General features: G+C 37.5%; 1 protein-coding gene across 1 annotated transcript in view; it reads left to right on the forward strand.

Annotated features, from left to right (window-relative positions):
• Positions 1-20,256, forward strand: part of GPM6A (glycoprotein M6A) — a gene marked incomplete at both ends in the record, with an annotated part of 111,985 nt that extends 91,729 nt beyond the window's left edge. The window contains 4 exons of the mRNA XM_084286759.1: positions 4,578-4,731; positions 6,222-6,298; positions 7,524-7,589; positions 20,104-20,256. Coding sequence (XP_084142885.1) covers positions 4,578-4,731; positions 6,222-6,298; positions 7,524-7,589; positions 20,104-20,256 — 450 coding nt within the window. The remainder of the gene's footprint in view (positions 1-4,577; positions 4,732-6,221; positions 6,299-7,523; positions 7,590-20,103) is intronic.
• Between the last annotated feature and the right edge of the window lie 5,232 nt (positions 20,257-25,488).

A 25,488-nucleotide genomic window follows, 5' to 3' on the forward strand; every position in this document is an offset into this window, starting at 1 on the left:
ATCTTAAACATTGATATATCAGTGAGTTTAAAGATATCTGTATAATTAGGTTTTTATTAGCATTGAAGTCAAACCTATAGATGATTGAATGCAAGTGTGACATTAGAGAGACAGAGCAATTTAGAAAGAAATTGAAAAGATCTTCCTGATAATGCTTATGGTTTGCCATCTGCAAACTGCAGAAGAGAATTTCTAAGCCTTTGAAGAGTTTTGGAAGGAACATCTTAGATCATCAAGCTGAAAATAAACAAGAACATTTTATAGGTGTATCACAGTAGGTAATAAATCTAAACGAGATATAAACACAGCAAGGCATCCATCTTTTCACAACTCTTTGGGTTTAGAGCTCATGTCAGGGAGTTCATATAAAATGAGTATGACTAAATTAAGAGCAAGTACAAACGTTAGTACTGAGTGGTTTGCAACAGATAAAATTACACAGTAACAGGTTTTTAGAGTTGAGCAATTTTTCAGGCACTTCTGAATTTGTTGCTATGTTTCTGTATATATAGATCGATACATTTATTTTGTAGTGAGCAGCAATGTCTTCATACAGTAAAATGTCTAGAGTAACAACTGAAGTTTACTTTGTTTGCATTTCAATCCATCTCTTTGTAGTAACAGAATTTTTAAACATTTTGTAATCTCTGTCTCCATAGTGACTGAAGCAATCATAAAATGTTTCTTTAGGGAGTATTAAAATATTTTTAACAAAACTAAAATAAGAACAGTATTAGAAAGTCAATCAATATGCTTTTCATGGGCCCAGTGTCCATAGATTTTAAAAAGAAAGGAGTACCTGAAATCAGGTTATTAAAACTGACAGGGTTTTGTTAATGTTTTTGGTGGAAACAGGATTCCACCCAGCTGTGACTGCCATGAAAGTTGTGCAGTATACATATCATTTCAGAATGTACTATGAAATCTCCACTTATCTGTGGAGGTTTTATAATAAAATATTTCCAAAAGGGTTGATGACTTGCTTGCTTTGACATAAGCTGTTATTAGCAATGGAAAGCTTGTAAAACCTGGTGGGAGGGTTTTACCAGCCGTGAAGGTGATACAAGAATAACTGCTTCAAAGGGTAAAGATTTGTTTCATTAGTGTGATTATCTACTTCAGTTATTCTTGTTTGTAAAATGAATTTTGCCATTGTTTCCACTTTATTTTGTGTGTTTGGCTTCTTACAGTGAAAACTGAGCTGACCAGAGAAAGTCATTTTCACTACAAATAAAATACACAGAGTAGAAAAGAACAAACTGTGGTACCTCTCAAAGATAACGTACTGCTATTTCATGAGTCTTTGGCTTGTCACATGTTAGAATGCTGCTTCAAAGGAGAATGATCCCTATGAATCTCAGAGACTGAGTTCTGAATTTAATTCCTAGAATGAACAGGCTCCTGAAGTATTTCTCATATGCCTTTTGGAGCAAAGAGAGTAGATTAAGAAGGAAATTATTAAAAAATATATATGTTTTTGTCCTTCACCTGTGATTTTTAAACAAAAATATTCACAATTTCATTCAATTATAACAAGAATTTATAAGCTAACTTCTCCTGTTGCTAGAATATAATAACTTGTGCAAGGTAAACCTTTTGTATTTTACTGCTACTACAGCAGAAAGTGTTCTAGAACAGAAAATGTGTTATCGCCCAGATCACTGATAGCATTGCTTCACTAATTATTGCTTCACCGATAGCAGTAGTAGCAGCTTCCAGGGAAAGATATTAACTTCCAATAGATTTAATATGGAGTTTTGCACTTTAGATATGTGAAAATAAGGAAATTTCTTTATTTTATTATGACATGGATTTAAGTGCATAATTGGCCACCATCTCATTAGTAAAAAATGGCTAAAGGAGGGAAAAATGAAGTAAATGAAGTTCTTATTTTTGTAATTTTTTTTTAAATTAAACCAACATTTGATCCCCTTTTTCTGAGCCACTAAACCAAAGATTCATATTTTTAAAGGAAAATAAACAAGCATGCAATTCTAAGTAGGCAGTTCCTGTGACTCCCAGCAGTGATCATCTGACAGATTTCTGTTGTTCTTATTCTATGCCCCAGGGAAGTGTTCTTTTTTTTTTTTTTTTTTTTTTTCTTTTAAGGCTAATGAGCCCTGTTTTTTCCTCTTTGTTATAGTAGTGCTTTGCATTATGTCAGTACAGATTTTTCTTCCTGTTCTAGACTATGGAGAGATAGAGAGAACTACCAATATTAAACTGGAATTGTTACTTTCATATTAAGCTTGATCTTTTTATTCCTTTTGGTGGTAATCACAGACTGGGAAGATTCCTGAACTTGTGTGGATCCTAGTCTTATAAACAGGAATAACGATTCAGTAATATAACTAATATAAAGGATTTATTTCTGTTTGTTAAATCATCATACAAGTTCTACACTAAGTACTGTACTAAATTTCTTAAATGTTATTCCAAAATTTCAGAAAAAGGCTCAAAAATAAGGCCTTAGATTTACTTGCTTTTGACAAACTCATAGCATATGAACTGAGGAAGCTGTCTTTACCTTTAAAATACTGCTAGAAAACAGTAAACTGAGAACATAAAATAGTAAACTGAGAATTTATAGTTTGTTCTGAGAACACATGGAGAACATTCTTTCTTATTTGTTGCTTCTACTTTAGAAAAGCTATATGCAACTCTTTAGCTTGATAATAAATTAAGATCAGATATAACATTTCAGTTGAGAATTCATAGCCCTTAAGTGAATCTATATTTCCAAGTGAATCTATACGTGAATCTATATTTCCAAGTAATTTTCCAAGTAATTACTTGGAAATGAGTGTCTGGGTTGAACCAGATGTTGGCTCATCAGCTGTAACATGGAGAGAAGAAAAAATGCTTCTCTTCTTTATTCACCTTCATCATTTACTTTCTTGCATCCTTCTGATAGTTACTTTTAGTGCTGTAAATTCACTAGCTTTTCAAACTACTGCTGAAAGTCTCATCTACCTAGGGACAATCAAGAAAATTAATCTGAATCGAATTTGGAAATGGATTAATTAAACTACATTAAAACCCTAGGTAAATACACTTCCTCAGAATTAAAATGGCTTTTAGTTAATATTCTTTGGAAGTGAGTTAAGATAAATCAAATTCAGGTCTCTTTAATAATGCTTGACAATGCCCATCCCATATCATCAAAGTAATAAAACTTCCTCACCTAAAATTCAAACCTTTTGTTGCTTTGGGTTGTTTTGCCTGAACAGGTCCAGATGGACAAACTATGCTTCTAATGATTTTCACTACTGTTTACAGCACTTTGCATCTGAAATTATTTGGTTTCAGTAACTAAAATCTGCATTTATATTAGGCTTTTCCCTTTCTCACCTGATGTGAGAGATCTTGCCTTAGACAGAAATACAAAGTGGTTTCTATTTTCCCTTTATTTACTGCTTAAAGTTTATTTTTAAGCAGATTGTGGACTGGCTTATTCTGCTTTCAAAAATAGACCTTATTTCCTATTCTCGGAGTCAATGTTTTTCTGTGGCAAGCAGTTACAAAAAAGTCAGTGTGCTGATTTTTTTGTTTCAGCAGTCTGTTTAGATTCATCAGCATTTCTGAAGCCATCAAATCTTGGTGCTATTTGGATTCAACATTTAGAAGTTGACTTACTTTCCACGTTTAACTATGTAGCATCTTAGTATGCTTTCCACAGTATAAGATGAGAAGGTAATTTGTTACTGATGAATGTGTCTGGTAGTTGTCTCAGGTTAGCAGCAGAGTAGTAATGTAGCATGCTTACACATTTACAGAGGCAGGGTGTGCCAGCAACTACCAGCCCAGAAGGCAAAGAGAGTTCAATGCTTCCTACAGGCAGATACATGCAGATTGCTATACTCTGGAGGCTCAGGGCTAAAAAAAGAAAATGTGTAGCCTTTGGAGAATATGTGTTACAAAGCGTATCATTTAATGTATTCCTTACTAACAGCAGTAAGCACCCTAGTTTGTTCACTGCGATTAATTCTCTTGTATTTCTTTCTTTCCCACATATGTCTAAATATAGTAACAAAGTGACAAATAGATGGTCTCACTGATTCAATGCTAGTGAGATTCTGTGATATCCATGGATGAGTCATTTTTGTTAAGACACAGATTTTAATAGTGAAAACAAGCACAGTGTATAGTATTTCATTATTTCATTATTTTGTATCATGAAAGATTGCAGTAAAACCAATCACAGTAGTCTCTTGTCTTAAAGAAGTAATGATGGGAGAGATGTAAAGTTATGCTTCACAAAGCATGCAATACTGTCAGTACTTTAGGTGTGGTGCTTTGCATCAATCATAGACCCAAGAATGACAGGATGTGGAATAAGCTTGCATTTCTGGAAGTATCACTGCTTTGTTCTTCAGAAACATCACGTTAGTGCTCTGTCATTCACTTTGATCACGTCATGATTTGATTATCAGACCCAAACCATAATGTAAACAAAGAAAAAGATGAAAACAATCAGAAATGCCTTTTTTTTTTTTTCTTTGTGATTTTTTTTTTTTTAATTGTGTCGGTTAAATTTTGACTTACCACTAGTTTTGTTTTTCCCTCTTTTTCTACAGTTTATTATGCTGACATACATCTTTATGTTGGCCTGGCTTGGTGTTACGGCTTTCACTTCTCTGCCTGTTTACATGTACTTCAATCTGTGGACCATTTGCCGAAATGCCACTTTAGTGGATGGTGCTAATCTCTGCTTGGATCTTCGCCAGTATGGTACGTGCAAGATTTCACAATAGAAAATGTCATGTTGTTTTATTTCCATGTATCTGAAATGATCCGCTTCAATTTTTCCAAAATGCTTGTTTCTACCATTTTACCCACAAATCAAGGCAGTATACCAGTCACTGCATTTTCAGGCCTGATGAATATGAAGAACAATACATATAGTAACTCTCTGTGATGCTACTGGAGGAAGAAAGTGGGGCTACAGGATGAGCTACGGAGTTTAAAAAAAAATTTGCAATATAGGCATTCGTGTGTTTGTGAAGGATGGGGAATTTGGACAAAAGGGGGTTTGGAATCTTAAAAAGTCTGAGAATTCTTGGGGTGGTGATGATAACTCAGTTCTGTTCCGCCACAAGACTGACTTAAGTCTAGATACTCTGGTCTTGATGGTTTCTCAGCCCACAAAGCTTTGTTGAATCTTATTCTTGTTGGACACTTCTGTGAGTCTCGTTCCTTTTTTTCCTTCACCTAATATAAATGTGTGGTATGTTTTTAATTGCTCTCAAGATATAAAACTACTGGATTACTTAAGAATGAAGGAGTTTGGTTCATGCTGAATATTTCACTTACCCTGAAACAAAATAGTTCAAAATTATTATTTTCTTGATGTTTTCTTGAGGAATTTTTTAGATTTATTTATATTTGCCTGCCCCCTCCTGCACCCCGATATGACAGGTGAAAAAGTAATTGTCTGCACAGATCTCATCAAAAGTATTTGTACTTCTCTCTGAGCTTTTGTTTTGCTATTTTTTAAAAACTAATTTTATCGAAAATGAACATATGTATACTTACATGTAAAATGTAAGTTCTGTGACTATATCTGTTTCCTATAAATTCAGTGTAAAATTTGCTCATCCCTAACAAGAAATAAAAATACCGTATTTCATGATTGACCAGTTACAGCAATTTTTTTTCATGCTTTGATTTTGTACATGGACATTAGCTGAAGTAAGCAGTATAAATTCTGTTTATTCTATCTGATAGAAACTGTTATTAAAATAAAGTATGTGTTTGGGTAGTGCTGTTTTTTTTTTTATATAACTTTTGAATGAAGCTTTGTACAAGATCAACGCATCTGAATACAATATACAGCACATTTCCCAACATGAGGGTAGAGAATATTTATGAATATACTGGCATGGTAAGTGTTTACACTGGCTGCAGATTATTTTCTGCTGTTTTGATTATTGTGCTGATTAAAATCTAGAATAAAGGAATAAAGGTGCTTTTTTTTTTTTTTTTTTTATTATTATTATTATTATTGGCCAAGAAATTATTGCCTACATGTTTCCTAATAAGCTTTTACTAAATAGTTGATGTGTTAATTTTATGATGACTGATTTTAGGAAAATTTTATGTTGTTGTTAAATAATTTCTGTATAGGAGCCAGGAATTTGTATTTCTTAGCAACCTACTTCAAAGCCAAGAAAGCTATGCGCTAGGAACACTAAATACCGTGAATATCTATTCTGCTCCAGGTATTGTCACAATTGGAGAGGAAAAGAAGGTTTGCACCACATCAGAAAGTTTTATCAAGATGTGTGACTCTAATGAGGTGAGTAAATGTGATGATGCTTTTGTCAAACCTGTATAGGAAATAACTGATATATATGTCTTCTCACTTTTTATATTCCAGTTCTTCCTAGAACGATAAAAAATTCCCAGTGGAAAATATAGTCATCAAGTACTTCTCCTGCTCTTTTACTATGTACTGGATTTGTTCAGTGTTGTTTCTCCAGCCATTAGTTTTCTAAATATCTTTTTTTTTTTTTTTTTTTTTAAGGATTCCATTGTCATGTATATTTTTACTGTGATGTTTTTGAAAGCTAATGCGCTTGCTGCACAATGAAGAGGTCTATATATGGAATCTCTATTTGAAGATCTTGATTACTGTTGTGACAAGAGAATAATGTTTTCAAACGGATTTGACCAAATTTTGCAGTGTGTTAGGATAATAACTCCTCATACATTTTTCTTTGTAGTTTATCCTTTAGGCAAAGGCCTCCCATTTCATTGCAGCAGGGTTTTTTGGTTTTGTTTTTATATGATCAGGATGAAGATAGGACAGACAAAATAATGCCTATATAAAACAAAAGGAGAAATTAAAATCTCAATCCCTCTGAAGTCAGAAGGTGCTTCACTAAATGTTTCACTGGGTCTTACTCTGAATAAATATTCCTAGCATGAAGTTACACAATAAGCCTTCTTTTATACCAAAAGCATCTATGTAACCCTGGCTGTTCAGTCAACAGTCACTATGTTGACTTCTGAGTAAACCAGATCACTGAAATGAAAAAGAGATGTAATTATTTAGTTTGAGATGGGATGGGGAAGGTGGTCAACTTTGATTACTTAAGTAAATTGGTTTCTATTAAAGCACCGTGCACAAATTTTACTGGAAAAATTGGGAGGGAATTAAATCAGTATATGAGGCTAGAAAACTACAATGACTGAACTGTGGCTTTAGTGGATGTCACTGCCACTAAAGAAACTATAGTACTGCAAAAATATTTATTTTTTTTTGAAGTGGCTCTGTTTATTTTTGAATAATATATTCTTAAAATGTTCTATGACATTTTTTCCTTGATATGAGTATTGTAACAACACAGGCATGTGTACAATGTCATGTAGCAATGTCAATCTTTTGGAAAAAGTATTAGCAATCATTATTTATGTAGTAGCAGGAAGGTAGTTATTTGCTCTACGTTATTCAAACTTTTTGTTCAGTTTTCGTTTAATGTTACCACCATAAAAGTTCCTTTCTTTGTCCCCCTCTGCAGCTAAACATGACATTCCACTTGTTCATTGTGGCACTTGCTGGAGCTGGAGCAGCAGTCATTGCTATGGTAAGCTTCCCAAAACCACTTATTTCCTTTGTCATCTGAATCACTAATACATTCTGATTATTGCTTAGTATCAGTTACTCAATTTACCTGCTATTAGTATAATATATTTCTGTAATTCAATACTACCTCTTATATTTTATTATTTTTTTTTAATTTATATTGTTGATTCCCTTTGAAGTAGAATACCATGACTACCTCTTTCAATACAAAACACTGTCAAGTACCTAAGAATTTTTACCTCTCTTTTGTTGTATTCAAACAAGTGTCTGAAACCCTGTGTCTCTCTCATGACCATAATAATATCCTTGTATGATCTATACTTTCTGGGTATTCATAGGATTACCATGCTGTTATTTTAAGAGCAGGGTCCTTTTATCTGTAATGTACATGCATGTGAATGTGTCATCTTTTCTTTCAGGACTAATTTCTGCCATTTTATAACAAAGATTGCCTTGGATTTGACAACACTCTTGCCAATGAGAATATTACAGTGAGAAAAAAAGTCTGTGAGCTAGTGCCCTGATTGTTAGAGGACACACAGCCAAAAGCACGACAGACACCAGCAGAGTCAGATCATGCTCCATTTTATTGCCCGAATAGCGTAACTTTTATAGTGAACTTAACAGGGGCGGATAGTGTTTTCACACAAGATTATTGGTCAAAAGCACTCAGACAAACAACTAGAAGAAAACATCCCCACCTGCAAGAAAACAACCCCCCTTGTGATTAGCAGTCAAGAAAACAACCCCCTTGTGATTAGCAGTCATGTAGATCTTGTCCTTGAAGCCAGCTGCTGGTAACAGTATTTTTCTGCATTCCTCAATTGGGTGATGTGGGAATCATTGTCGTGGGAGCTTCTCATAGTTATTCTGGTAGCTTGGTTTGCTCAGCTACAGCAGGCCATGAGATTTTCTAAGGCCTACTCCTGGTTGCTTAAGGCAAGCTCAGATCGAACAATTGTTCCACGGACTCATGTCCACGGCCTGTATGCCAATTCCCAACACCTGAGCAAGAATTACTAGTGCAACAACACATCATCAGTAGGGTAAAACTAACAGTCTTTGTCTGTTTTGTAAGCCCAAACATCAAGATAATTTTAGAGTCGGTACTGTATGGTCTAGGTTGCTACGGTACATGTTGGTACATGGAAGGAAAAAGTACTATTACTCTGCACTGATGCATTTCGTAAGAGAACCTTTAGTGGTGGTGATTGCTGTTACTATTGCTATTGATATTTTTTCACTGAACCCTAAAGCCATACATTTTTTGTTCTCCCTAGAATTACATGTATAAAAAGAGACAGCCAGAAAATATTCAATGAAGCTAGTATTCCTGTTGCATTACTGATTTTTTTTGGCTTTCCCTGCCGTATTTTCAATGTTACATGACACCCTGAAAACAAAGCAGAGAGAGCTGAAGGAAGAATACATATTTTAAAAAATTTGTTGTTGTGGTTGTTTGTTTCAAATCATAAATAATATGTACAATAGTGTAATGAGCGACTTGGTGAGGCTATTGGCTCTGGGACAGACACGTTCTGCAGTGGAGTGGGGGATCAGACAGGCAGGGCTAACTTTTCCGGCACAGAGCCCACTGGAGGGAGCCGCCAGGACCCGGCAGCCCTCATGAGAGGGGTGAACGAGGCAAGAAGGAGGCGTAGGTGGAGCCAGCAGCGCCTCCTCCCCGGCTGTTCATAAGCTGCCCATAGGGAGCGCGAGTGACCAGCAGCATGGCAACCAGGATGGGCAAACAGGGCGTGGTGTGGCAGAAGGGTGAGGCGCAGCAGTTTGCGCAGGCAGGGTGAGCAGGAAGGGCAAAGCGCTCCCCCCCGCCCATACGAACACCTCCTCTAATGGCGGTCTACTGCTAACTCAGCTGCAGTGGTGTACACCAGGCACAGTGTGCTCTCCAGGAAGTCTGTACACATCCAGACCGACTGCCTGCTCAAAACTGTGGCAGTTCAGGTCTCTGGGTGCAGAGAGTGCCTGAGCCTGTTGCTACCACCTGTGGGGGGCAAAGAGACCGTGTGCGTGAGGTGTGAGCAGGTGGATGACCTGGTCCGCCTCGTGGCAGAACTCAAGGAGGAAGTCGAGAGGTTGAGGGATATCAGGGAGTGTGAGCGGGAGATAGACTGGTGGAGCGACTCCCTGCAGGGCCTCAAGGAGAGGTATCGAGGTGAGACACCCCAAATGGGGGTGGACCCCCTGCCCTGTTGCTGTTGGGCAGAGGCAGGGGGCCTAGGAGTTGAGGAAGATTGGAAACAGGTCCCTGCTCAACATTGCAGGTGATGCCCTCCCCCACCAGCCCCACCTTCCCAGGTGCCCTTACGCAACAGGTTTGAGGCCCTGGAACTTGAGAAGACCAGTAGCTGAGGAAGAGGTAGAAAGTCTTCCCAGGAGGATGCCTACGGCGAGGAAGTAAACTCCACACCTCAGTACTGCCTCCACCAGGACAGAAAGAAGGGTGATTGTTGTGGGCGACTCCCTTCTCAGGGGAACAGAGGGCCCTATTTGTTGGCCTGACCCTACCCGTAGGGAAGTCTGCTGCCTCCCTGGGGCCAGGGTCAGGGACATTGCCGGAAAGCTTCCCAACCTGGTTCTCCCCTCTGACTATTATCCTCTTTTAATAGTCCAGGCTGGCAGTGATGACACTGAAAAGAGAAGCCTGAAGACCATCAAATGGGACGTTAGGGGACTGGGACAGTTAGTGGATGGAGCGGGATTACAGGTGGTGTTTTCATCCATCCCTACGGTGGCAGGGAGGGGTACAGAGAGGACACGGAAAGCCCACCTGATAAACACATGGCTCAGAGGCTGGTGCCAACACAGAAATTTTGTTTTTTTTTGACCATGGGGCACTTTACTTGGCACCCAGCCTGATGGCCACAGACGGGTCCCTATCTCTAAGGGGAAAACTGATCCTGGGCCAGGAGCTGGCAGGGCTCATTGAGACTTTAAACTAGGTGTGAAGGGGGACGGGGCTGAAACAAGGCTTGTTAGAGCTGTGCCAGGGGTAACAATGACAAGGCTGGGAGAGAAGGCAGTGGCCCAACTGAAGTGCATCTACACTAATGCACGCAGCATGGGTAACAAACAGGAGGAGCTGGAAGCCATCGTGCGGCAGGCAGGCTACAACTTGGTTGCCATCACAGAAATGTGGTGGGACCACTCTCATGACTGGAGTGCTGCAATGCCTGGCTATAGGCTCTTCAGAAGGGACAGGCAGCATGGAAGGGATGGTGGTGTGGCTCTCTATATCAGAGAGAGTTTTGATGTCACGGAACTTGAGGCTGGGAATGATAAGGTTGAGTCCCTATGGGTTAGGATCAGCGGGAAGGCCAACAAGGCTAGCATCCTGGTGGGGGGTCTGTTATAGACTGCGAAATCAGGATGAGAAGACTGATGAGGAGTTCTACAGGCAGCTGACAAAAGTTGTGAAATCATCAGTGCTTTTTCTTGTGGGGGACTTCAACTTCCCAGATATATCCTGGAAGCACAACACAGCCCAGAGAAAGCAGTCTAGGAGGTTTCTGGAGAGTGTGGAAGATAGCTTCCTGACACAGCTGGCACCTCCCTACCAGGGGAGGTGCCCTTCTAGACCTTTTCTTCACAAACAGAGAAGGACTGGTGGGAGATGTGGTAGTTGGAAACTGTCTTGGGCAGAGTGACCATGAAATGGTAGAGTTCTCCATTCTTGGAGAAGCCAGGAAGGGGACCAGTAAAACCGCTGTATTTGACTTCCGGAGGGCCGACTTTGAACTGTTAAGGACACTGGTTGGTAGAGTCCCTTGGGAGGCGGTTCTGAAGGGCAGAGGAGTCCAGGAAGGCTGGGCGCTGTTCAAGAACGAAATCTTAATGGTGCAGGAGTGGTCTGTCCCCACGTGCCCAAAGGCGAGCTGACAGGGAAGAAGACTGGCCTGGCTGAACAGAGAGTTGTGGCTTGAGCTTAGCAGGAAAAAGAGGGTTTACAATCTTTGGAAAAGAGGGCAGGCCACTCGGGAGGTCTATAAGGATGTTATGGGGCAGTGCAGGAACAAAATTAGAAAGGCCAAAGCTCGTCTGGAGCTCAATCTGGTGACTGCCGTCAAAGAGAACAAAAAAATGTTTTTACAATTATATTAATGCAAAATGGAGGACTAAGGAGAATCTCCAGCCTTTATTGGATGCAGGGGGGAACTTAGTTATGAAAGATGAGGAGAAAGCAGAGGTGCTTAATGCCTTCTTTGCCTCAGTCTTTAGCAGCAAAACCAGTTGCTCTCTGGATACACATTACCCTGAAGGGTAATGCTCCCCATCCCCATTCCCTGGTGGAAGGGGATGGGGAGCAGAATGTGGCCCTCACTACCTATGAAGAAATGGTTGGCAACCTGCTACGGCACTTGGATGTATGCAGGTTGATGGGGCCGGATGGGATCCACCCGAGGATACTGAGAGAACTCGTGGAGGAGCTGGCCAAGCTGCTTTCTATCATTTATCAATGGTCCTGGCTTTTGGGGGAGGTCCCAGTCGAATGGCGGCTAGCAAATGTGACGCCCATCTACAAGAAGGTCCGGAGGGCAGACCCGGGAAACTATAGGCCTGTCAGTTTGACCTCAGTGCCAGGGAAACTCATGGAGCAGATTATCTTGAGTGTCATCATGCAGCACTTACAGGGCAACCAGGTGATGAGGCCCAGTCAGCATGGGTTTAGGAAAGGCAGGTCCTGCTTGACGAACCTGATTTCCTTCTATGACAAAGTGACACACTTGCTGGATGAGGGAAAGGCTGTGGATGTGTTCTACCTTGACTTCAGCAAGGCTTTCGACATTATTTCCCACAGCATTCTCTTCAAGAAACTGGCTGCTCGTGGTTTGGACTGGCGTACACTTCATTGGGTTAAAAACTGGCTGGATAGGTGGGCCCAAAGAGTCGTGGTGAATGGAGTCAAATCCAGCTGGAGGCTGGTCACTAGTGGCATTCTGCAGGGCTCAGTACTGGGGCTGGTCCTCTTTAATATCTTTATCGATGATCTGGATGAGGGGATCGAGTGCACCTCAGTAAGTTCTCAGATGACACCAAGTTAGGTGCGTGTGTTGATCTTCTCAAGGGTAGGAAGGCTCTGCAGGAGGATCTGGATAGGCTGGACCGATGGGCTGAGATCAGCTGTATGAAGTTCAACAAGGCCAAGTGCTGGGTCCTGCACCTGGGGCACAATAACCCCAGGCAGAGCTACAGGCTGGGAGATGAGTGGTTGGAAAGCTGCCAGGCAGAGAAGGAACTGGGAGTATTGGTGGATAGTCAGCTGAATGTGAGCCAGCAGTGTGCTCAGGTGGCCAAGAAGGCCAATGGCATCCTGGCTTGCATAAGAAGCAGTGTGGCCAGCAGGGCTAGGGAAGTGATTGTCCCCCTCTACTCGGCTCTGGTGAGGCCGCACCTCAAGTACTGTGTTCAGTTTTGGGCCCCTCGCTACAAGAAGGACATGGAGGTGCTTGAAAGAGTCCAGAGAAGGGCGACCAAGCTGGTGAGGGATCTGGAGAACAAGTCCTACGAGGAGTGACTGAGGGAGCTGGGTTTGTTCAGCCTGGAGAAAAGGAGGCTCAGGGGCAACCTTATCACTCTTTATAAGTACATTAGAGGCTGTAGAGAGGTGGGGGTCGGTCTATTCTCCCATGTGCCTGGTGACAGTTGTGCCAGGGGTGTTTTAGGTTGGATATTAGGAAGAACTTCTTTACTGAGAGGGTTGTGAGGCATTGGAATGGGCTGCCCAGGGAAGTGGTGGAGTCACCATCCCTGGAGGTCTTTAAAAGATGTTTAGATGTTGAACTTAGCGTCATGGTTTAGTGGAGGACTTGTTAGTGTTATGTCAGAGGTTGGACTCGATGATCTTGAGGTCTCTTCCAACCTAGATAATTCTGTGATTCTGTAATAGTGCTTTATTCTAATAATTTCATCAAGTTTCCTAAATCTGTTTTTTTTTTTTTTCCTGCTTCCAGCTGAAGAAAATGAAGACTAAATAGTAATGATTGTAATATATATATTAGTATTATGAAAACATGTCCAAAAAAATATTATTTCTCTGGTGCTGCATTATTGTTTTGAACTTTATTCACTAGTAATTATTAAATGCTAATTTGTTCAGATAACAATTATGTATTTCAAATAAGATTTTTGAATCAGTTCAGCTACCAAAAGATTTTCAGTGAAAACGAACTGAATATACCTTCCTTCAATAGAAACAAGTTTAGTATGTACATTGAGCCATGTAAGTTCAAATACATGATACTTTCAATAAAGCTTTAAAAAAGCTCACAGTACCATATCAAAAATACCTTAGATGTGCTACACCAAGCACTGATCCACTAGGAATTCATTTTGATGGCTCCCATCTATTATCATATTTTTAAGGGTTACCCCTATCCAAATATGCTTTTTATTGGATTCTGTGACTGCACAGAGCAAGCATGATAACACTCTGATGATTTCAACAGAAATACAAGTTAAGAAGAAGAAATATAAGTTAAGGACATAAGTGCTAGTAAAGTTCAAATGCTAGTAAAGTTCAAATACTGATAAATGCTTGTTTAGCAAGATTTATGTCTTTTTACCCTTCGTTATGTTTGAAGCTGTGTTGTAAGTATTTTTATTTGTTCATGAATTTGTTACCTTGTTTTTGACGCTCAAAGTAAAGACTAGCACATTCTACTTTTCAATGGTCATAATTTTAAAACAAGACTGCTTCTATAGATTGGGCAGTGTGCTTCACCCTCTATGGTAGCCGAAAGACGGGACAAAACAAAAGGGAGAGCTCAGAATCTAGTTGGACAAGCAGGTATTAACAGGTTCCCTTTCTTTAAGGGAAGTTTAATTTCTCAAAAGAAGTAATTTAGGGCAGTGTCCTGGTTTCAGCTGTGACAGAATTAATTTCCTTCCTAGTAGCTTATATGATGTTGTGTTTTGGATTTTTGATTAAAATAGTGGTGATGACACACTAGTGGTTTTAGTTATTGCACAGCAGTGCTTGCACAGAGCCAAGGCCTTTCCAGCTCATCATGCTGCCCTGCCAGCACCAGGAACTGGAAGGAGATGCAACCAGGGCAGCTGGCCCCAGCTGCCCAAAGTGATGTCCCACACCATGTGGTGGCATGCTCAGCAATAACAGCTGGAGATGTTAGCAGGGGGGCTGCTCTTGCTCAGTGGACTGGCTGAGCATTGGTCAGCAGGTGGTGAGAAATTGCACTGTGCATCATTTCTTTCTTTTTAAAAAATATTTTAAAAATAAAATATTAATTAAAATTAAAATCAATTAAAAATAAAATATATAATAAAATTATTATTATTATTATTATTATTATTATTATTATTATTATTATTATTATTGCTTTCATTTCTTTTTCTTTAAGCTATTCTCACCTCAACCCATGGTTATTATCCTCCCTTTCCCCACAGTTCTCTTCCCCCTCTATCTGGAGGGGAGTGAGCAAATGGCTGCCCACCAGTCTAAATCACAACAAGCAGCTGAATGTATTTTGTCTCCTAAATGCCTCATATAGCAAGGAGAAAGATCCTGTGCTCAAATCAGCAGAAGGTGTCAACAGTTGGCTAGGGTAAGGAACAAAGTGTGCAGAGGCCATTTAAGTCACTGGAGAAACAAAGTCCTTCCCTGTATGTGCTATTGCAAAAATAAACACGAATATATTAAGTTGATGAAGTTAGTTTAGTGTCTTTGTATATATTCACAAAAGTAGCAAGTCTCCATGTCTGTGAATTTTAATGAGATTTCTTAACAGAAAATTGAAATTAAAATACCTGTCCTTTACAAAAGGAAAGCACGTGAATTTATTGCAACTTGAAAATATTTCTTACAGACATTTTCTTTAAACAAGAACAGCCCATCTGACTGAAGTAGTAAGCATTTTGTATCTGTTATCAACCAGCAGTAATACTGCACCATCTATGAAACTGCTGAATAACTGAAATGGTAAAATCACCATTTTATGTCTTTTAAATGACATTTGGTCATTACATTGATATACTTCACTCTATCATCAGTTCTGGAGATATAGACGTCATAAAATTTACCAAAGAAATCAGTTTGCTCATACACATTAAGACCATCTATCAGCAAGATACTTTTCATTAGTCTGTAGTTTTAAAATACAACATATTAGAAAATGCTTATTGCAAAAACAACCAAAAAATTGTTAGAATTTGCAAAGACATTTAGTTATAAGTAACAATTCTTGCATAGCTATTACTTTAAACCTTTTTGGTCTCAGGTTTGTATAGGAATGTTGATTTATTTATTTATTTATTTTTTTTTTGGACAGTTAATTGGAGACCTGTTTAGTCTCCAAGAGAGAATGCTATTTTAGGTTCAAAAAGAAAATTGGTCTATAAATTAGTTGAAGTATAGAAAAATTCATACTTTCAAGATTATATGGCAGGGGAAACTTGATTTTGCAGAGAAGGAAAATGTCAAATATTTTACTTTGAAAAATTATCATTCTTAGACTTCAGCAGGTGTGGTGGTTTTACCGTGCTGGGCAGCTAAACCCCACAACCGCTCTCTCACTCCCCCTCCTTTAGATGAGGAGGGGGAGAAGTAAAGCAAAGAACAACTCACGGGTTGAGATAAGGATAATTTAATTAAAGGGAAATAATTATAATAATTAAATAAAGACTACCATGAACACAATTTAACTAAGGGGAAATAAAAGGGAAAGGGGAAAAAAGGGAGGAAAACAAACAAACAAAATAAATGAAAGCAATATGGAAGTGCAGAGGAAAGAAATTACTCTACTTCCCACAAATGAGCGATGTTTGACCACGTCCTTGAAGCAAGGCCTCAACGCACGCAGCCGGTGTTCGAGAGGAGGACCGACGTCTTCTCAACGAGAGCCCACCCCTCCCCTCTTCTTCCTGTTTCCACCTTTTATTGCTGAGTGTGACACCACATGGTATGGAATATCCCTTTGATTGGTTTAGGTCAGCTGCCCTAGTGATGTTTCTCTCCTCACTTTTTTGCCCACCCCCTTGGAGGGTTAGAGAAAGGCCCAATGCTGTGCCACTGCTGCTCAGCAGTAGACACAACACTGGTGTGATAACACTGCTGTTCCAGCTACAAGTACAGAGTACGGCACTGTATGGGCTGCTGCTGGGAAAGTTAACATTCCAGCCAGACCCAGTACAGCAGGACATGAAAAAATCCTTAAAAGTGTTCTTTATGTTGTAGGTGCTATATGTGAGTCTTAAGCACAGAAAAGTTAGTCAGGATTTTGAACTATACTAAATTTGGGTTATGTATGATTATGAACATTACTATTTTTACTTGTGTCTGAATAGAAATAACAGGATACACAAATGATCATTGAAGTAATGCATATTAGTTTTATTGTTCTCAATGTTGTGCCAGATAGAAACCAGACGGTTTAGAGTTGTTTAAACGTAAACACTGCCATCCCAAAGGGTTGCTTGACTATCAAGTATCCCGCCTGTGATATACTACACCACTACACCAAAACTGAATTATAACATATACATTTTTCCTTCTCAAGGAAGGGAAAGTTTGTATCTGAGCAGTATTCTTCTGCCTAAAATTCCACATAAACTGAGTTTAGTTATGTCCTCTAGAGGTTCTCTGAAGAGGTGATCAATTATCCTGAAAAAAGAAGCAGGGAAATGTATAAGTGGGCTAGTTCCTCCCCTCCAGGTGTAACTGTGTTCTTTTGAAAGATATTAACTGCAGGTAAGGGGAAAAGAAGTTCTTCAGACTTTTGCCCTGCTGAGGAAAGGAAGAAACAAAGCAAAACAAAAACCCAAGCCAACCCAACGCAACCCTAAAAAAAAAAAAAAAAAAGGAAAAAAAAAAAAAGGAAAAACACAAACAAACCCTTCCTAGACTGGGTGCAAATTCTACAGATTTGAAAAGTTGAAGCATACCTTATCTTCAGGAAGAAGTCTAAGCAGGAACATTTCATAGAGTATGGAAGGACCCTGCGTTGTCTTTTGTATGTCTGTAATTGAACATCCCGAGGCAGAGAGTGGAAGCTGCCCTGCTTCAATTTGAATAAGCCTTGACAGGGCCCCGCTAGCTTCAGGCTAGTCAGGTTAGGGAAGTGTGAAATGCAATTAGACAGCCACTTAGAGATGACCTCCTTTGTGTGATAATGTTATCTAGGAACTTGGTGTTAAATAAAAAAAAAAAAAAAAAAAAAAGTGGTGGGGTTCTTTAATATATAGGTAATTATATCATAAATATGTATTTGAGATTGTCATTATTATATAGGCTAAGATAGTTGTTTCCAACAACTCCAACAAAATGGGAGTTTTGATCAATGGTCAATGTACTTTCAATGTACTTGTTTTTTTTTTTTTTTTTGTTTTTTTTTTTAAGAAAAATGCCAAGTGAAAATACAAGACATTAGTTTTAAATTTGACTCATACTGGGATATTACCAAATATTTTGAGTCTACAAGAATCTTTCCCCACATGGGGCCTACATGCCATTTTCATCATAATCTTAAGCTGCAAAGTTTTCTGGTTTATATATTTTAAAAAGTCAGGACGATGTAAGTGCACTGCTCAGATACCCTCCACTTCTAGAATTCTCATCTGTGTACTTAGACGTTATTTTTGAGAGGTTCATATTTTATTTTCAGTTGAAATCTTGCCCTCAAAAAAATAGCATCTGTTTTCATCTGTTGCAAATTGTAATTCTCTGAGAATACAAAATGATTAGGGTTACCAGCCTGTTTCTTTGAGTTTTGGAATTTTGTCAAGAGTTTTACTGGGGAGGGAGGAGGGGAAGTAGCAGTGGGTAAGGTAAGGACTTCATTCATCTTAATGGGGATTTGACAACAGTGTCTCTCGTTTGATTTAGAACCCAGATACTAGTCATGGTGATAACTTTTGCAATAGTTCAATAGTTTAGCTTGATACAAAGCATTTCTTTTTCCTGTGCACTAAATGATGACCAGAAACACAGCGTACACTACCATCTCCAGCACTTGCACTATTGTCACGTTTTGCTGCTTGTATTGTTCTATAGATATTAAGAAGCTTTGAAGGATACACAGAAATACTGATGTGTACCTTTTTTTTTTTTTTTTTTTTTTTTTTTTTTTTTTTTTTTCCCTAGAGGACAGATTCTCTGAACAGTTGTTTCTATTTTATGACACTGCAACTCAGATCATTTTCCTCGGATAGGTGTCAAATGAAGAACAGGAGAGCAGCTTGCTGCTCAAACAGATAGCTGGAGTAGCTTTAAACTGTAGATTTAAACTGTAGACAGCCACAGCTGTGAAGACTAAGAAAATTACAAAAGGGACTGAATGCAGAGAGCTTCTGAAGGAGAAACATCAAAAAAAGTATTTTTGGCAGCAGTTCCTTGGAGACCACAGCTTCAGCCTTTTTAGTGACTTTGTGTTAGAATTTTTCACTCATTTGTTTATTAATTGCCACTGTTCAAAAGACTGGACATCATCAGGTCATTAAGCTCTGACATCCATACTGTGTGATTTTTAAAACAACTAAGCTCCATCTCAAAAGGAATTGGCTATTTTACATCCTCTATTTGTAATGGAAAACATGAGCACAATGTAGTTTTTCTACTGCTAAAATACCTTTCACTAACTCTCAGATTAAATTTACTCAAAGCTGAGTGAAAACATTTATTGATGTGACATAATTGCCAATATCCTTTAACTGGTGTTTAATCCTGAAAAGTATTCATAGACATCCTGTCCTCCCTGTTTGCTAGTATAAATAAACCAAGATTTTCGTGAATATATCATTGTAGCTCATCTAGTGATTTGTGATGGCTGCAAGCAAGTCAGATCCAATCTCCAATACCCACTATAAGAAGGGGAAGTTTTCCCTTTCTTTTCAGATCTTTTTGTATTTAGTTTTTGGATGGAACACTGGGAAAACTCCCCGTAAAAATAAATAAATACATAAATAAATAAAGGTTGATGAAATAACTAGAGCTATAGGTGGAAGAAAGAAATTGTGGCTAAATGGAAAGGCAATGCTAACTTTAAGAAAAATTCAGATATCTCCATAATTATATTGGTTATGTAGTCATAAGGCTGCAGAGTATCTATGGCAAGTTTCAGTCTTAAGCAACTGCTTTAACAAATAGTAATTAAGTAGGTAAAGCTCTGAAAGAAATTACCAGAATGCATTTTTCCACATAGATTTACAGACTTACTAAGTTGGTGAAATTTGTTGAATTTCAATTCTTTTAAATTTTTACACTCATTGCTACCAACTGCTAGTCACACTAACAGTAACTCAGCTATGAGCTAAGTAATTAACATTGATTATTTGAGCATTGATTATTTGAGCATTGATTAAATGAGCTAAGATTAACAAACCTCAGGGTTGAACTTTGTGTCATATTGCTGTACTAGTAGGTCTTGACTTAGCAATGCCTCCCTTCTGATAAAATCCCAAACTCGATCCTCTAGTTTTTGAAGCATGAACATGTATTCTGACTAAGTTTGTTGGTGCCTAACTCCATGTTACCTTTCTTACAGGTCCATTATCTCATGGTCTTGTCTGCCAACTGGGCCTATGTGAAAGATGCTTGCAGAATGCAAAAATATGAGGATATTAAGTCAAAGGAAGAGCAAGAGCTTCATGACATTCATTCTACTCGCTCTAAAGAGAGGCTCAATGCTTACACATAAAAGAAACATTCTCTTACTTTCTAACATGTGAATGCTTTGTTGTTTAACTAAAGGTCATTCAACCATTTTAAAAACAATTGAAAGTGCTTCTCACAAAAGATAGTCTGGGTGACATATCACCCATATACAATTCTTGGTTGTCTAGCACTTGGTTTCTTAATTAGTTCTTACTTTGTGTGACCATTCTCTACCACAGAGCTCCTAAATAGCCTTTCTTGAATCCTTTTAAGCTAATTAGTACTGCTAGATGAAGGATACTAAACTACTGTCAAATACAAATATGTGTTTGATTTTTTTAATCACTTTGTATGTGTTATGCATAACACCTTTTGCATTGTTTCTTATATGTTTTTGAAAAAAAAAAAAGATAGCTTTTTATACTTTTTAGTTTTGAGTTCAATAACTACTTTAACTACAGGTATACTTCAAAGGGACCATTGTACATGATGTACAATATATAAAGAAAACACTAATGACTTTCCTTTATATTTGGAAATCTTGCCAGGTGGACCCTGATCAACGTGAATGAAGGTCCTAAGAAAGTTTTAAACAATCAAAGGTGCAATTTCTAAATTTGTAATAGTGGGTAAAAAATTGAAAAAAAAAGGAAAAAGACAAAAAAAAAAGAAAAAAAAAAAGAAAAAAGTGCTTCTTATCTTTGTTAACATGGTATTATTATTGATGTTTTTAAAGAATATTCTCTTGTTCCAAGTTCCATGGGTGATAATTCCTGTTTGTATTGTGAGCATGCAGACCGTGGTGCTAACAATGCATGGCCACTTGCCTTTTGAAGGAATTCAATACCACGGTTACCTGTTAAAGAGTTATGGTATATAGACAATTGTTAATTAAGTGATATAGTTATCCATAGTTTTTTACAGAATGATCTCTCTTTAATTAATTCAATGATGGTTATGCTAAATTGGAGCTGTTCATGTGATGATGTGAGAAATTACTGCTTAGCTACATTTATGAAAGTAATATATCAAAAATACAGTGACCGTAGGAGTCAGAAGTCTTTTTACCTGCTTTAAAAATTTAAATGGATTGCACCTGTTTGAACTGTACAAGATATATTAAAGAATACTTCCATAAATGTTATAGCTTGGCTTCTAGCTTTCCTACACATATTTGTTTACCTGTATTATGTTAAAGTAAGGTGAAAGACCACTACAGAGCTTATTATTTGAAAGTGTAGTAATATATTTGAACATTTATTTTGATAAGAAAATGGTATCAGAAAGATAGGTCATCTTAATTTGAAAGAATTACCTGTATCAAAAACAAAACAAAAACCCCTATTTAAACAAAATCTGTATTATTGGACCAAATTTGGTGGATTTTTTTTTATTATTTTTTTTATTTTTTGTCCTATTTCTAATGCTACAAGAATGCTGTAAAGTGTCTTTTAAAGTGATGTAGCCTGACAAGACATTTTTGTCAGTGTTAAAAATCTTAGGTAGTTTTGTGCACTTATTGGACCATTGTGAATTCTCTCTCAGTGTAAGTGCATTTCTAATAAAATTTCTTGAGTAAAACTCTTCTTTGTACTATTACTAGTCATGCATCATCAGTAATTTTTAACAATTCTTGTAGTAAGTGGAGGGTAATACTATAGTTATTTGTGGCATGATAATGCAATAAGTAGTATTAGTTGATTGATTTTTTTTTCTTTTTTTTTTTTTATTATATATTTTTTTCTTTTTTTTTCTTTTTTTTTTTTTTTTGTCAACTGGGGTCAACAGTTTTCTGATAATGTGCAGTACCAGTATTACAGTTCTGCAAAAAGTATTAGGAACCTCTCTTTTGGATTCTATATTGTAGTGTTTTGGTTTTGTGTCTTAAAACGTTTGTGCTGATTTTTAAAACTATGTCTTTTAAACTCATGTAATGATGTTAATGCTTTTGGCTCTTCTCTGGTATTAGAGTTTGTATTTTCACAAAGAATGCTTTGTAGCAGGCATTACAATTAATCTGTTTTGTACATAAATGTGCCAACAGCTTGATGGTGGCGTTTTTGAAATGTAGAACAAAGTGCTTGCAAAAATGTAATAAACACACTTGTGTACTTTGTGTACTTATTAATTGTTCGTGTTGTGTAATTTTTTTCTTTGCCTATACTTACCGAATCACTGTAAGCAGAAGTGGAAGAAGCCAGTTCCTTCTGTTGCCCTTGCTATAGTGGAACAGTATTCTCAGTTGTATATATTTTTTGTACAGTCCACTTTCAGATGTTGCAGGATATAGATCCTCTGGCAGAAATTATGAGAGCAAAAAATAAAATTAGAAAAAAATAAAATTAGAAAAAATAATCTGGAGATGTTGCATGTGTTATAGAACATGTCTCTGTCAAATTTATGATTAAAAAAATAATAATTTCAATGGAAGAAAATCCAAAACCAAGAGTGATATTTTCATACCTTTCTTGACTCTAAATTCTCTCTGGACTGTACCTCTGTCTAATCACATACAGTAAAAGTAAAATATGCAACTTTCCCATGATGTGAAATTCAGTTATAGGTAATATGGGTACTTCATTAAAATTCCTGACCGTTCCCAATGTGTAAATTTCTTCAAATGTCTTAAAGAACATTTAGGATCAGAAATTATATATACTAAGAATAAGAGAGTAATATATATGTATATATAAAAGAGCAGAATACCATAGTCTAGGAAGAGTAAGGTTGCACAGGCATACTTGTTGTAATTTTAACCTGTCAGTCATGAGAAGTGCACAAGATTGGCATTACTGAGGTCTCATTTGGAACAGCTTACAAGAAGTTGGTCTGGCATCAACATGGAGAGTACTGAAGATACTGGTACCTGGAAGTTACAGTAGCTAATACTTTATAACCTTGATAACAATTCTGCATTACTTGCGTGCATGTAATGTAATTTAAATGGTTAAGAAAATGTTGTCTCTGTCTGTGTCAATTAACATGATAACAAGGAAAAGTAATTATGATATAAATCCCAAATGTGTTTACTTCTCATTAAACTAGCTGTTATTTAGCTCTTTTTGTGCTCTTGATGAGAGCGTGTTCCATAATAGCAATTTTTCATCAGTAGCACAGGCCAAGGAAGCAGCAGAGCTTCCCATAACACAGCACATCAGTCATAACTGATTCACTTCAAAGTATACACATATTTGGTTTATTCCAAACTCTTTTCTGCTTCCTGGCAGCTAACTTATCTTGTGGTAGGTTTCGTGGATCTTGATTTCTATAGACACTTCTGTGCTTAGTCAAACTGTGACTATTGTGCTTTTCAGAAATGAGGAAATCAATTGTAGATAAATGTTTGGTACAGTAATACTTTATTTGATTTATTATATTTTATTTGCTGCAGAAAAGGATGCACTTCAATGAAGGCTCCAGTTTAAGAATTTCCCAACCCTAGGTCCTCAGTTTCTTATTTTCATCATAGTTTGCCATTAGTGTTATTAGTACCATCGCTAATCAATTATTAACATACTAGCACTATTGATTATTAGCACTATTGATGGATAATCAATAGTGCTAATAGCATGTTAAAAAATAGATGCAAAAACTGCTTGAGTTACAAAACCTTCCCACCTGTTTATCTCTATCCCTATCACCTTCCCTTCCCTTCCCTTCCCTTCCCTTCCCTTCCCTTCCCTTCCCTTCCCTTCCCTTCCCTTCCCTTCCCTTCCCTTCCCTTCCCTTCCCTTCCCTTCCCTTCCCTTCCCTTCCCTTCCCTTCCCTTCCCTTCCTTTCCCTTCCCAGAAGGGAAGAATACCTTCCAAGGTATTTTATATATCAACAGGATCATATCAGTGTTTCTGTTTTCAGCAAAGTCATAGAAATCTACATCATCATGATTTTGGCAATGATGAAATTCACCGCAGATGCAGGGATGAGTGTCCATAACAAGCATGGAGAGAACGGTGAATTTTAAGCCAGCCTTACAATGTATCATGTAGTTTGTCTATATAGTTAAAAACAAGAGACACTGAAATTTGCTAATTTCATGTTAGCAAAAATAGAAATGGTGAATGACTCCCCACCCCCTCAAAAAAAAAAAAAGGCAAAAAGAAAACAAACAAACAAAAAAAAAAACACAAGCAAAACAAAAACAAAAACAAAAAAAACCTCTAGCCTTATCCCACAGATTTGAATGTACATATTTATCCTTAAAATATATAATGCATATTTATCCTTAAAAGAACAGATGGCTGAGAGAAACCTGTAGCTGCAAGTTGTAGTTTTAATTGTCACAGTAGGACCAAGTAGCTGGTGGTGTGGCCATGGTTTCCCCTGTGGTGTGCTCTTGGTTTTCCTTCCCAGCAGGAATAATGTGATGGCATAGCAGATGTGTTGCATGTGCAGCAACATGAAACAAGCAGGTAGAGCTTGTGTCATTTAAAGCAGATCAGTGCATGATGCAGAAGAGGGCTACTACTGCACAGACATAATCCTGCTCCCACTGTGGCAAGGGTCCATTTTATGAACAGACATGAATAAAGTCAGAATTTCAGGGTCAGCAGTCTGGGAAGTCTGTTTTTTATATCATTTGCTGAAAAACAAATATTAGGATTTTTGCAGTGTAATAGTTAAAAGTTAAGTGATTACGTATTCATATAATTTACATAGATACACAATACATTGTCTGATAAAACATGTCTGTTTGATTTGTTTTTAGTATGCAATTAACCAGTGGTCAGTTATCAGTTTGTTTGTTTTTTTCATTTTTTTTCTAGAAACTACAGCAAAAAAATGGGTAAAATTAATGGGTACCTGAATAAATCAGGTACCTGAGAAAATAAAGCATGTTTTTTTTTTTTTTTTTTTTTTTTTTTATAAATTGAAGTCTATTAACAAACCTATTGGAGTCCCTTGAAGGTGTCAGCAACCATGTGGATATCAACAGTCTGATTAATTCCCAATTTATTTAAACATCATTTTCACATGGTTTCTTGTCAAAAGTATTTTAATATTAATTATCCATAGGAAAGTTCTCATACATGTTAAAAAAAAATTAAATGTTAACAGGTAATAAATCAGACAGTTCTTAAATGAGAGGAAGGTTATTTCTGGACTTCAGTTTCTGGATTCATCATTGAGGATTGTTATTCCTGCAGCTGCATGGACACATTCCTCCCTCTCAGAAGGAGTATTCATTTCTGTTTTACAATGATGTTTGTTTTGGACTTCTCAGTCTTTTGGGTAGCGTGGTTCTCTTTTCGTAGTTCCTAGTTTGAATTTGTCTTAT

This window comes from Netta rufina (genome assembly GCF_964035555.1).
Source record: "Netta rufina genome assembly, chromosome: 4".
NCBI classification, from domain to species: domain Eukaryota; kingdom Metazoa; phylum Chordata; class Aves; order Anseriformes; family Anatidae; genus Netta; species Netta rufina.